Consider the following 14825-nt stretch of genomic DNA (forward strand, 5'->3'; position numbering starts at 1 on the left):
AGTGGCATGGTTTAGTGGGAGGTGTCCCTCCCTATGGCAGGGGGGTTGGAACTGGATGATCTTAAGGTCCTTTCAAACCCTAACTATTCTATGATTCTATTCTAACATATCCAGAAAGCAGGGTTGTCTGGTGAGATGCAAGTTTGAAGGGAATCTTAATTATGAATGAGACAGCTTCTGTATACTTGGTGCTTAAAGTTGCTGTTTTGATAACTGGGATGCCATGTAGTTTCTCTCTTTTCCCCTTATCTATTTTTCCTACTCATTAATTTTTACTTTGTGCTCATTTTGGCACTGGGAGGGTCAGTGTTTGAGGTTTAATTAAAGATGTGGAAGTTACATAGGTGCTGTTACGTGCATAACATTTTTAACTTTAAAACCTTGATTGAAAGACCACCTTCCTTATATTGTAGGATGAGGAGCTTTTGTCAAGTGGTTAAATGGCCCAGGTACCTGACATGTTGGTTGGTTTTGTCCTGTGCTGTTCTCCTCTCCCCCCTTCTCTTTTATTACTATGTAATTTTTATATACTGTAGTTTCTTTTGGATCAGAAGCTGGCTTTATTTCTTCTACTATCATCTGCTCCCTGATTCAGCACTGAAGGTTGTCAACCATTTTAGGGATCAACATTTCTAACATCCCCCAGTAAACCTTAGGAAGTACAAAACACAGGATAGAGCTTGAGTAGATACCATTTGTTAACCATGATCTCTCAAGGAAATTTAATGTTCTGTCAGTCAGTACAGAATATTTGATACTGGTTACTGGATAGTGGAGCTTTTTGGTATTGACCTTTTCAGTCCTACTTCATTACTAAAAAAATTAATTAAAAAAAAAAACTACCAAAAAATAACCCCAAACAAACCAAAACAATAACAACAACAAAAAGTAATACCTACCAAACCAAACAGTTGAGCATGGAAGAATTAAGTGCTTAGCTGGGAAATGGCCCTGCTAACATTACATAAAGAGCTTATCCTTGACCAATTAACAAATGGTTGTGTACCTTTGAAGTTACATTAGCATGTTCTAAATCTTTATACACTCAAGTATTTTTCATACTCTTAGTAGTTTTCAAAATGTTTTTAAGCTTCCTTTCTAACTTACAGTACATAATTATTTGATATGTCACATTGTTCAGTTGTTCTACTAGAAACTTTTGACAGCAATTGTACTGTTTGCTTGAAAAAAGGCTGCTTTCCTTAGGTACAAGGTAAAGCCTAAGTATATCCTTAGATGATCTGCATCTTCAGTTAGCTTTTGATGTATTAATCTCTTTTCTTAAATTTAAGAGCTGGAAAGGTTTTTTTTTTAATACAGAGTAATTCACACTGTCTGCAAAACAGTACACAGTCCAGTGAAATGTTATTTATATTAATGTTGAGGGGGAAAAACTGTAGTTTTTGTTTTAAAAATACTCCTATAATACATGTAATATAGAGTCTACCAGTATGTAGCTATAGATACTGATAGGTATACAGCAGGTGAAACTTACGTGTTTTGAGCACTTCTTGGTTCTTCAAAAATGAATGTAAGAAAATGTGTTTAATCATGTAGACTGATGTTCCCCCAGCTTGTTTGGGGTGGAAGGAGGAAGATTTTAATTTTTTTTTAAATGTTTAGGTTGTCACAAATTGTCTATTGGGAGTTTACTTTTTCCTTTGGGAAAAATAATAAAAATGAACAAGCAGGGAGTTCTTTGCTGCCATATCTTGTTTTTCAGTGCCTCCTATGCCTACCCTCTTTTACTTGATCTTCTGGGGTAAGGAGCCTGTGAGATTTAGAGACATTCAAGCAAACGTGGCAGCTAATGGGAGCAAGAAGAAATAATGCTACTAATTCAGAATTTAAGAAAGAAACTGGAGAAGTCTTGAACTGTTTGTTTCTAAACCTCTGCCTGGCAGTGATTTCTTTGCTCACCATTACTCTAAGTGTGACGATACTTCCAACAGGTGGGATGCCTCAATTAAATCTCTGATTTTCTTTTCTTCCAGACTATACCTTCTGTAAAGCTTTGTGGAAGATAGAGGTGTGTGCTGCAATGGTTACATAAATACCTCAGAGGACTGGAACAAGTTGTTGAGAATCTGTGTTTGTTTTTAATGCTGCTGTCAAGAGCAATCTAAGGCAAGTAAACAACATGAGTTTTATCCTGAAACTTCACAGACATTTTCAAAGGACAGTTATTTTGCTGGCCACTTTTTGTATGGTGAGCATAGTTATTTCTGCGTATTACTTGTATAATGGCTACAAACAGGAAAATGAACTTCCTGAAATCTCTTCAGAAGTGGAATGTGGTGATCCTCAACTGTTGCCATACAAGCTGATGGAGATGAAGACCATGAAGTCTATTGACCCCCTGAGGACAGATCTTGTAGTGCTGGTGTTTGTGGAAAGTCAGTACTCAGCACTAGGCCAAGATATAATAACCATTTTAGAATCTAGCAGATTTCAGTTTCACACTGAGATTGCACCTGGGAAAGGTGACCTCCCAGTGCTTATAGACAAAAATAAAGGCAAATATGCTCTCATAGTATATGAAAATATTCTAAAGTATGTGAACATGGACTCCTGGAACAGAGGCCTTCTAGATAAGTACTGTATAGAGTATGGTGTAGGTGTTATTGGATTTCACAAAGGTAATGAGAACAGCTTGCAGAGCTCTCAGTTGAAGGGCTTTCCTTTCCATGTCCACAGCAATCTGGGTATTAAGGACTGTTGCATTAACCCTCATTCCCCACTGCTTCATGTGACTAAATCTTCTAAGCTTGAGAAAGGTCCCTTGCTTGGAAATGATTGGGCGGTTTTCCACGTTAATCATACGACTTATCAACCAGTGATATTTGCAAAAGTAAAGACAGCAGAAAACCTTTCACCACCTCCTGCTATAAGTGCTCTCTATGCCACGGTAATTCATGACCTGGGGCTCCACGATGGGATTCAGCGAGTCCTTTTCGGCAATAACTTGAATTTTTGGCTGCACAGGCTGATTTTCATAGATGCTGTCTCTTTCCTGTCTGGCAAGAGGCTCAGACTGTCCTTGGATAGGTACGTTCTGGTTGACATCGATGACATCTTTGTTGGGAAGGACGGAACAAGAATGAACATCAATGATGTACAGGTAAAGTACTCATGGTCACTACAGCAAAGTGCCATTTTTTTTAATCTTAAAGTGAATAGTTATTAATAGTTGGAAGTTACATAGGATGCAGATCAGTAAGTACTAATGCAAACTTTTTGAGCCTTGAGAGAGAAGGCTTGCTGGCTGGCTTTGAGTGGTCACTGGTTCCAGGTGTAGTAGCTCTGACTACAGGAGGGTTCATGCAGTGTTCCTTCTACCTGTATAAGAAAAGAATTTTAAGATAAAATGACTCACTGGTTACTACCACTTGTTTTCTCTCTAGTGACATATGAAAGTCCCTGCTATTCTAAGTTCTATAAACGGGTTGGTGGGCACCTCTGAATTCCATTCTCCTTACTATGTATGGAAAACGGTTTCCCAAAAAGGAAACTGAAGACAACTAGTTTCTAAGTAACAGATAAAAGGAGCAAGAGTGGTAGTGTTTTCACACACTATAACCCACCCAACATGCACAATTCTAAACATAATTGCAGTCTGCTTAATTTTCTGGTCTGATCATAGCTTCTGTCTAATCACATGCTTCAGTGGCAGTTAAAAACAGCACAAGACTTCAGAGATGGACCCATACGTTCGTATGTAATGTGCATGTTGCTAGTCTTACAAGCAGGAGGTAAATGTGGTGAGCAAAAGTAAATGTCAACATAAATTTTGAAGAACAGACTGTATTATTGGCAGTTTGAAATAGGTTTCAGATGTCAAGAGCTGGCTGCAGCATTTCACCTTTATCTGTTTTATGGCTCCTGCTTGCAAGCAAGGTTTGTGTTAATATTTTAAGGGTTTGTTCTGTCGCTAAATGACTTGTCAGTTTCCATTTTAACATATTAAGTTGTACATTCCTGAAGGTCATTTTTCTCTTTATTGTGCTGTTCAAGTGTGGGAGTAGTCATGGGTTAGCAGGGGTAGCATTTTAGGGCTGTTCTGCACCGTATACCTTGCTTTTCTTTTGTGAAGGGCGCTCTACAAAGCAGATAGTTAGAGGTCACCTTGCACAACTGTACTTGGTATTGAAGCTATAAATGGGTAAGTTGCTGTTTGTTGCCCTATTTGTGCTAAAAAAAAGGGACAATGTTTTGTTAGAACTTTCGGACTGGAAAAAGGAAAGGTTATGACAGTGCTGCATGCAGTTTTGATGGTCAGTTTTTTGTTTCATTTTCAGTTTTAATATATTAGTCAAGCTGAAGTAACCCTGCATATATATTGCTTCCTGAAACAAAAGGTTTGGACTTCTAGTTACAGTTTAATTTGCTTTAACATTGCAGCATACACTTTTCCAAAACATTTTCTGCACATGCAATCATAAATAAGATAGACCTTCTAGATAAGCAGGTGTTTTACTTATGCAAACAAATTGCACAGGAGAGAGCTGGAATAAAAGTGAAACTCAGTAAATGAAGTTTTAGTGTGGAATGTGGTGGCAGCATTTTAGTTAGGAGGGTGAGCATGTTTTGAGAATTTCTTCACTGAAACTCATTATAGGAAAGAAATAATGACCCACACTACTGGCAAAACTCCTGTTGTTCTGTGGTTTCTGGTAGCAAAATAAGTAAAATACAAATAGGAATAAACCTCTTGCTGTGTTATGCAGTAGCAGTTTGAAAGAGTATTTTTAGTGTTGTTTCTCTTTGTGAGTGACACGTTAGGATTGTCCTTTTAGGATAAGTTAGGATAATTAATTGCCAAAATTACCTACTGGAAACAGGAGACTATTGTTTTGATTAAAGTAGATGCAAAACAATAAACTCTGTTGTTTGGGCCAATAATTTGCAGCATGTCAGAATGTTAGGTTCCCAAAATTAAACTATCAATGAAATAGTAATAATATCAAAATGGAAATAACTTTTAAATAGGATAATTTCATTTACACAGAACTGTGTGCTGAAACAGTGGAATCTGAAAAAGCGTTCTCTTCTGATTCTGTGTCTATTTAAAGGTAGAATGTTCTAGTAAACATGTTCTTAGGGCTGTCAGATGCAATGCATCTTCATTATTATTAATTTCAAAGGAGTTATTCTCTGTGGCACAGTGACATCTGGAAGGAAAGAAATAAAATCAATTTGCAGTAGTTGAAAATCTGTTATTGCAAAGTATATTTGCGGACAAATGACATCCTATTAAACAGAAGTGGTTTACTGAGTTCTGCTGCATTGACTGCGACTGAGAATTGTACGCTGCGAGTGTGAAAATAGGTTGCTACGTGTAGGCTTTGTATAATTTCAGTACTCCAGATTAACTCATTTCTACTCTGCTTACGTTTTAAATACTAGCAATATAGAATTGGGTAAAATGCTTATTTGTGTTTTAATTTTGTTTTATATGGTTTAATATTCCCTGAATATACTCCCATCTGGTAAGACTGTGAGCCTGCTAAAAGTAAGACAAGTGTTCCTATGTGTGCTGTATTAATGCAAAGAAACCTAAAACATTTCAGAAAGCTCCCAGCATCCAGAGAACCTCAAAAGATTGCTTCTGCCCATTCCTCTAGATAGGGAAGAATTCAGAAACTGGAGGGTTAATGCAGAACTGATAGCAAAAATAAGCATTCATGATTGACTGTCTAACTCAAGAAGGCAGCATTTGTCTTGGGTCTTCTGAGACAATGGCTATGCTGACATGCACTATGTTGAGTGCTTAGAGAACCGAGATTTGCTTTAGAAGGACGTGACTGATTGAGTCTCTAAAGTTCAGACACAAGTTAGGTGAGCAAGTTGAAAGCTATGCCTGTCTTGTTCTTTCTTTGTAAAAGGAGGCTCTCTGTAACAAAAGATAACCTGTGGGATCCTGCCAACCTAACAGGGTAGTTGTTAGGTTGCAATTCACAGGATCCAAGAATGACTGAGGTTGGAAACCACCTCTGGAGATTCATCTAGTCCAACCTCTCTGCTCAAGCAGGGCCATGTCCAATCGCCTTTTGACCGTCTCCAAGGAGGGAGATCCTAATTTCATGTAAAATCAGGTTTTCAGGTGAATTTCTTCTGCAGATACTGGAACGAGATTTGCAGAGTGGCCAGAGTAGTTAATATTTGAACATTAGGCTAAACTGAACTTTAATTCACAAACTTCAAAGAAAGTTAAACACTGAGGAAAATTGCTAGCCTATGGTTGAGTGGTAATTTCTTTATCAGTATTACATATTGACCTCAGAAGAGGTCAAGCCAAAAGCAAACCCACTAAAATGAGTGTCTTCTGTACCACTGAAGAGGGGGCAAAGTTGTGGTAAGTCAGCTTAGGTAGCTATAGTGTTAGGAACACATTTGTAAAGAGCCCTGCCAAAAACCTTTTGACATAGTTTTATCACCCTCAGTCTTGTAAAACTAATGTTTTGGTTTATTAAACAGCAGATGAAGATTATTCTAGTTTGACCACAACTTCTTCAATTAAAAGAAGCAAACAAACCAACTAACCAAAAAAACAAACAAATCCAGACTTGAAGCAGTACTTCAGATTTGTAGATTACCGCATTGTTACATATTTCCCTGCTACTGTATAAAATCTGGACTGATGGAACATTGTTCTTCACTGTAAAATACTGAGTCACTGTCACTGTGCATCAACAATAACCATCAGTCTTCATAATTATTTCCTTTATCTTCCTCTGGTAAGATAGAAATAATACTAAAGAACATTTTCATAGTCTAGTTGCCGCTGACTTTGAAAATAAACTTGTTAAACAAATCTCAATGTTCATTTTTTAAGTAACTAGATTTTTCAGTTTATGACCATAAAACATGAAGACCTTTCCAAGGGAAAGGTAGCTGCTAATAGAGAAGTTAAACAAGACTTTTTTTCTTGATGACAGTTTGTGTACTGCTAGTGGTCTGAGCAGTAAGCTGCTCTACCTTTGCCTTCACTTCCCCCATCTGTGTACTTTCTGTATGTCCCTAGGAGTTGATCAAATTTTCAAAAATAAAAATTAGAATACTGTGAAATTATTTTTTTCAAAATAATTAGCTGTGTGATCTCCTCTTGACTGTCTTGGCCTTGGTGTGTGCCTTTCAAAAGAAACATTTTGAATTGAAGTCAGGATGGGATCATTTCACTTTCTTCAGGTAAGCCTAATCTATTTCTGCACTTGTAATTATTATTTTATAACTGCCAAGCAACAAAGCTTCATGTTAATCATATCCATTATTGGGAGGGGGTGAAATACCTTTATTTTCTCCTTCTATTTTGTGAACACTTAGGCAATGCACCTGTTAGTATAGGAGCATTGAAATGGACAATACAAGCTTGTATCTGCAGTCTTTTGGTATTAGAGTCATTGAATTGGAGAACAAGAACTATCCTCTTTGTGTATCATCTGTGCCAAACAGTCTTCTGGTAATGGAGAGGATTTAGCCAGAAAGCATTTTGGTTACTCCTGTGTAGAAATTACCTATTTGCCTTGGAAGAGAGGCTTAGATGTTTTTTGTGTTAGGGCAGAATGGCAAACAGGTTCAGAAAGCCCCAACTGTCAAGGCAAAGGGTGATTCCTGTCACAGGAGGAAGTCTGAATCTGTAAGTTAATTGCTTCTTTATCTATAGGATCACAGAGAAGGTTATCAATAAGGTGATAGATGTGTCATCAAATGTGTCAGTTGCAGAAACATCAAAGTTATTCATGTCTATTTGCTTGCACTGAACCGTAATTTTTTCCTCATTTCGAGAGGTTCAAAAAAGTCTTTTTAATCACCTCTTCAAATGATTAAAAAAAATTAACTATTAGGAACTTCTGCTAAATCATTTTACATTCCCAGTCCATTAGCCATAGTACCTTTATGCCATTATTCACTGTGCTTACTATTATTGCATATAATAGTATGTGCATATATTTTTTTTCTTAATCTGACCTGAGTTATTTTATATTGACTTGGCTGAAATAAGAAGTAGAAAGTAGATTCTGTCCCTAAAAAGAGTAAAAAAAAAAAAAAAACACAAAAATTATTAACTGGTGTGTTTCTGTAGCTGTATGATGTGTTAGGAAGACTGATTTAACCTCCTGAGTGTCTTGTTTCATATACAGTAGTGTGGAGTATTACGCACTGTGAGGCAATAGAGAATTAGGATTAGATCTCGGAACTTAAAATACTAGTTTAAAACAAGTTAGTAGAATTGTTTAATATTTTTCATGAGCTTCTACCAGCATATAGACTGCTTTACCAGTCATCTTTCCACTGATGCTGGAAACAGAAAACTGGATATAAGTCCTTGACCAGAGGAGGGTGGTTGTGGGTGTGAAGCTGGCTTTGCTTTGGCTGCTTGAGAGAAGGCATGTGCTAGACATAGATGTTACAGTTCATGCACCAGACCTGGACCAGTGTTCTAGCTTTGTCAGCCTGGAGGCAAAATTAAGAACAGTTACATGCTGAAACCACTTTCCAGCCTTTTGGGCATGTATCCTTCAGCTATCCTGTCAGTCCTTCTCTTTCCTTAGATTGCAAGTTCTCTTTGTCAGAGAATCTCGTCATTTTGTGCTTTTTGCTCAAAAAGCACTTTGTTAATTCAAATAATAATAGTGCAACTCTGTTTACCACAGAGCTGTACAGATTGATCACCATGCTAGTGGCTGCTGCAAGATTTATTCTGGGCTTTCTCAGATGACAAGTCAGCCATCCAATTCCTCTTGGTGACAGAATTGGATAAAATGTTCATAACCAGCTAATAAAAACACACTGCAGGTACATCTAGAAATCAAAGCAATTAACTGTAACACATGATACCAAAATTGGGCCTACCTCCTTCCCACTCTTCAGTAGCATCAAGAAGGCACAGTCTGGCAAGAAGAGAAAAATGAGGATAGAACTGGGACTGTATTTCACTAGTTTCTTCTTCTGTACATTTGCATGGGAAGTGTTCTTTTTTCTTACCTTTTCAGTCTGGAAGACGTCAGTGCAACTCCATGACTGATTCTTGGTGATTATGCTAGTAAAAGTGGCTGCTTGCCAGTGTATATCTAATACCTCATGGAGTGACAATGCCCTATTTCCAACTTCAGTTTCCTTTTCTGAAAATTGTAATCCTGAAAATATCCTAAAAAGCAGACAAATGAGTCTATAATGTAAGCTGGTTTGAACTTCATGATGACTATGGAAAAAATACCATTTTACATCAGGAAAATACTTTGTCTTACTGGTGAGGTTTCTAGAATATTGTGCTCAACTCTGCACAACTTAGAAATATTTTGAGAGTGCTTAGAGACACCAGACAAGTCAGAAAATGTCAGAGAGAAACAAAAAAAGGCTAAAGAATTTGGTAAGTAATGATGACCCATGCAGAAAGCAATAGGCTGCAGATGTCTGCAGGTTATAAGCAGTGAGGACAGATAAAAATATTTAATATAAGGCACAGAGATGTTTAAGTGTAGGCTGAATAGCCAATAAAATAGCAGAATACAGGCTAATATACTAAAGGAAGCAAAAGGGTTTTGTAAGTCTCTAAAAATTATATTTGGCAAAAGGGTATGAAATATGCTGTTGGAAGAAATAGAATATTGGCAGGGAATTTGTGCTAAGATCTATTCTCAGTCTCTTAAAGTATAATCAAATGCAGAGCTCAGTTTGGATTCCTGTGTGTTGGCTTGAGTCTGCAAGTGTGGAATTCGGCCAGCCGGGGTATTGATCTATGTAGGTCTAGTTTTTGTAATCTTGTCTTTTAGAAATACTAACACTTGTGCAAAAACGGGGAAGGTGAGCATTAACACTTATAACAAAATCACCCCCCTGTGTTTCTGCTATTACTGTCCCATGTTTCACTGAAGTCTTGGGTATTTTGTGCTGAATTATATTCCATTAGACTAGGTACTATGTAGGAATCAATGAACTGTCCAGATTTTTATTTAACTTCATATGTGTCTTTTCTGTGCTGACTACATACAAGCCTTTTCTCAAGCCATATTTTTAGAGATTGTATCTATTATTTTATGCAAGCTTCCTTGTTTGCTTTCTCTTTTTCTGTCATTTCATTGATACTGATGCTGACGTAACAGGGGAATTTCATTCAGCAACTTTAGAGCTACGTATAAAGAAGAGAAGAAAGATAAATCTTTGTGACCCTTAGCTGGGAGCAAGCTGAAGACTGAATTCCCAGCTGTTTCTGACATGGAGCTTTAGGGCAGAAAGAGAAAATGAAAGTCTTCGGTCAGAGATCCTTTTTTCTCTCAGTAAATGTGGAACAAGCTAAGGCCCAGTTGGAGCTAAACTTGGCTAGGGATGTTAAAGATAACAGGAAGGGATTTTATAGTTATGTAGCGGCTAAAAACAGACTAGGGACAACGTAGGCCCCCTCCTGAAGCTGTTGGGAGAACTGGCTACACAGGGCTTGGAGAAAGCTGAGGTTCTGAATGACTTCTTTGCCTCGGTCTTCACTGGCAAAGGCTCTGACCGCAGCACCCAAGTCTTGGAAGGTGGACGCAGGGACTGTGAAAACCTAGACCTTGGGCCCACTGTAGGAGAGGATCTGGTTCAAGACCATCTTAAGAACCTGAATGTACACAAGTCCATGGGCCCTGATGAAATCCATCCACAGGTCCTGAAGGAGCTGGCGAATGAAGCTGCAAAGCCACTGGCCATCACATTTGAAAAATTATGGCAGTCAGGTGAAGTTCCTGATGACTGGAAAAAGGGAAATATAACCCCCATGTTCAAGAAGGGGAAAATGGATGACCCAGGGAATTACAGAGCAGTCAGTCTCACCTCTGTGCCTGGCAGAATCTGGGAGCAGATTCTCCTGGAAGGCATGCTAGGGCACATGAAAAACAACAGGGTGCTTGGTAACAGCCAGCATGGCTTCACTAGGGGGAAATCCTGCCTGACCAATTTGGTGGCCTTCTATGATGGGGCTACGGAACTGATGGACAGGGGTGGAACAATGATGTCATCTACCTGGACTTGTGCAAAGTGTTCAACACTGTCCCACATGATATCCTTGTCTCTAGATTGGAGAGACATCAATTTGATAGGTGGAGCACTTGGTGGATAAAGAACTGGCTGGATGGCTGCATGCAAAGAGTTGTGGTCAATGGCTCAATGTCCAGCTGGAGACCAGTAACGAGTGGTGTCCCTCAGGGATCGGTGTTGGGACCGATATTGTTCAACATCTTTGTTGCTGACATGGACAGTGGGATTGAGTGTGCCCTCAGCAAGTTAAACAGGGGAAGTTTAGATTGGATACAAGGAAGAAGTTCTTTGCTGTTAGGGTGCTGAGGCACTGGAATGGGTTGCCCAGGGAGGTTGTGAATGCTCCATCCCTGGCAGTGTTCAAGGCCAGGTTTAGTGTGAGGTGACCCTGCCCGGGGCAGGGGAGTTGGAACTAGATGATCTTAAGGTCCTTTCCAACCCTAACTATTCTATGATTCTATGATTCTAACATGAGAAAGAAAAAGTGCTTTTGGTATGCCTCAGCTCAGCCCAAATATAGGGACAAAGGTAAATCTTTTTAATTAGATAGAGTATTAAAAGGCACAGGAATATTCTTGGCTCTATTAGGGACAAAAATACCAATAACAAACTAAGGAATATTTGTGGTTGGATTGTGCCATTGATACAGCAGACAGCAGACATTGATACATTGATAAATTAACAGCCTGTGGAGTAGTCAGTTTGTTTAACGTGCCAGTGAGAACATTCAGGTCCAGTGAATACTGACATGGAGAAAAAATATAAGACTGAAGTTTTTTGAAAGGCCATATTCACAGACTGTTGGACTCTGCTGTTAACAACACTGTACCACATTGTTATTTCAATTTCCTAAAGAACTTGGGTACTTTTAATGTCCCTGTTTGTCAGTTCAGTAATTAAACTGCATTCCTGTGCATTCAGGTGAGGCTGTGTCTCTGCTGCTGAGAGATTAGGCATAGAAATTCTTCCAGCATTGAACTTCCTAGATTTTTTTCAGCATTTGGTGGTTCTACTGAGCTTCATGTTGCTCACAGAAGGGTAAAGGGCCCTGAGCAGCACAGCCAAGCAGTGAGGGGTGAAGGGGCGTAAGGGAGCACAGGGTTTGCTGCAGTGGAAGCTCGTGGCCAGCCTGTGCAGCAAAGGACTGTCTTGCCTGGAGAGTAGCCGTTGTCCTCCAGGCAAACTCCATTTGCAGTACATGTTGGCTGTAGTGAAAGCTAAAGGTGGAGTTGCCTTATGAAGGAACATTAAATAAGAAGCATGTGTTGTTGGTAATAAATGTAGGAGCTTGGGTAATAACCTCTGTTCTTTGAGCTGTATGACTATAAAGTATTAGACATTGTTAGACCGAACAGCCATGCCAGTGTTCTATGACAGAATATTGTGCATCCTACCAAACAGGATCTGAAGCTGTAAAAGTGTGGGTTGTCTATTGAGGGGGTGCAGACATACAAATGCTTTGCATCTTGAGTTATTGTTTGAACCTGAGTTTTTGAGGCCTGACATGTAGCTAGGCCAATGTCTACATGAGTCAATGAACAAGTCTTACAATTTTTCTGCTGCTGATAGGATGCAATGCAGACAAGGCAGACTAAGGAGGCACAGCAGAGTGGTCCAGAAGTGAACTGGAACTGGGTCTCAACTACTCTGTCACCCTGGAAAGATGGCCTGTTGTACTCAGAGCTGAGGCAGCTGTGGTGGGGTTGTGTATGTGACTTTGCAGCACAGCTTCCTGAATGCTTCTGTTATGGCTAACAAAGTTTCCCACTGTATTGGATATCAGTAGTCGTCACATTGCAGGAACTTAACTGGATAAGTAAGAAGAGACTTTAAAATGCATCTTGGAATCACTTTGTTTTGAGCTTACCTCTTCGTACTTGGTGTTTTATAGCAGATAAAGTGTTAGGCAAAAATGCAGGAACCAGCAAGTTCTCTGTTGAAGCCTGTCTGACCAAAATGCAGGGGAAAACATCATATGCAGCAGGAGGGTGTTTATTAATTCTATTTCAATTGGACTGGGTTTTGGGGATTTTTTGACCTTTAAAAGAAATGCAGGATTTTATTTCTGTTACATGCAGAACAGGGATATCATTTAGCTGTATTAATAGTAACTTTTTCATCAAAGTACAGTTTAATTAAGAGCTAATAATGCAGAATTTCAGTTAACAGTGCTTATTGAATTTAGTAAAAGACTCTCAGTGACTTCAACTGGTGAGTATGTGCCTTATCATGGGAAGTCAGGTAAGATACTTGGCTAAATGGGTCTGCCAAACTGTCCAAATTCATTCAAGCAATCAGTGGGAGCTTTGCTTGTCACAGAATCATAGAATAGTCACGGTTGGAAAGGACCTCAAGATCATCTAGTTCCAACCCCCCTGCCATGGGCAGGGACACCTCACACTAAACCATGTCACCCAAGGCTCAGTCCAACCTGGCCTTGAACACTGCCAGGGATGGAGCATTCACAACCTCCCTGGGCAACCCATTTCAGTACCTCACCACCCTAACAGTAAAGAATTTCTTCCTTGTATCCAATCTAAACTTCCCCTGTTTAAGTTTCAACCCATTACCCCTTGTCCTGTCACTGCAGTCCCTAATGAAGAGTCCCTCCCCAGCATCCCTGTAGGCCCCCTTCAGATACTGGAAGGCTGCTATGAGGTCTCCACGCAGCCTTCTCTTCTCCAGGCTGAACAGCCCAAACTTTCTCAGCCTGTCTTCATATAGGAGGTGCTCCAGTCCCTGATCATCCTCGTGGCCTCCTCTGGACTTGTTCCAACAGTTCCATGTCCTTTTTATGTTGAGGACACCAGAACTGCACACAATACTCCAAGTGAGGTCTCAGGAGAGCAGAGTAGAGGGGCAGGATCACCTCCTTCGACCTGCTGGTCACGCTCCTTTTGATGCAGCCCAGGATACGGTTGGTTTCTGGGCTGTGAGCGCACACTGAAGCCGGCTCATGTTCAGTTTTTAATCAACCAACACCCCCAAGTTCTTCTCTTTGGGCTGCTCTGAATCTCTTCTCTGCCCAGCCTGTAACTGTGCCTGGCATTGCTCCAACCCAGGTGTAGGATGTCCTGCATGTTAAAGGGAATTGGGCTCCAAGGCATCCCTCTTTGATAATTTAAAACCACAACTGCTACAGGTAGAACCTTCCTGTCAGTAAACTACAAACATTTTGAAATAAGTGAAGCCAGGTATTTTGTTTTGTCTCCAAGGAATTTTTTTACACATTTTCTGGTTTAAAGTCTACCCTTTGTAAATAGGCATCCTGCTGGCATGTGGTACTTTTCAACTGTTCCATCTTCTGAAGGATGCAGTAGAAGTGTCAAAAACATGTTTTTAATTGAAAGAATAATTTGTTTCTTGAAGCTGCTAAATCTTTAATAAACAGGTTGGTCCACATGAAATGCTCCAACCCCCTCCCCATTTTAATTCTGTTGTAAAAAGTAGCACGAAAGGTTGCCTTGAACTTGCATGGAATCTGACGTTATATAAACTTGAACATATGTGTGGTCAGTAGTTTAGCTTTTCCATCCCTGTTTCATCAATATTTCTATTTTTTTGCTGGATTGTGTCCTCTTAGACACCTCGCTTCCACCAAACTGTAGAGCAGTTTCCTTTCCCCACATATGCAGTTTAGGGTGTAATTGATGATCTCTGCTCACTAAATGCTTTCCAGAAAAAGATGAAAATTTTCTTCTTTTTCTCTTGCCCACTCTGTAGTGTCAGTTCTGATAAAGAAATTTAGAGTCAAAGAAAATGTAAACTTTCTTCTCCTTTTGTCTGAAGAATATTAAAATATACCTTTTCAG

The 14825-nt window shown here is 39.4% G+C and overlaps 1 protein-coding gene across 1 annotated transcript in view; it reads left to right on the forward strand.

Annotated features, from left to right (window-relative positions):
* The first annotated feature begins 2140 nt into the window (after positions 1 to 2140).
* LOC101871956 (N-deacetylase and N-sulfotransferase 3) overlaps positions 2141 to 14825 on the forward strand; it is a 55901-nt gene continuing 43216 nt past the window's right edge. The window contains exon 1 of the mRNA XM_005147938.4: positions 2141 to 3121. Within this exon, the coding sequence (XP_005147995.3) occupies positions 2141 to 3121 (981 nt within the window). The remainder of the gene's footprint in view (positions 3122 to 14825) is intronic.

The sequence above is a fragment of the Melopsittacus undulatus genome, chromosome 7 (genome assembly GCF_012275295.1).
Source record: "Melopsittacus undulatus isolate bMelUnd1 chromosome 7, bMelUnd1.mat.Z, whole genome shotgun sequence".
Lineage (NCBI taxonomy): Eukaryota > Metazoa > Chordata > Aves > Psittaciformes > Psittaculidae > Melopsittacus > Melopsittacus undulatus.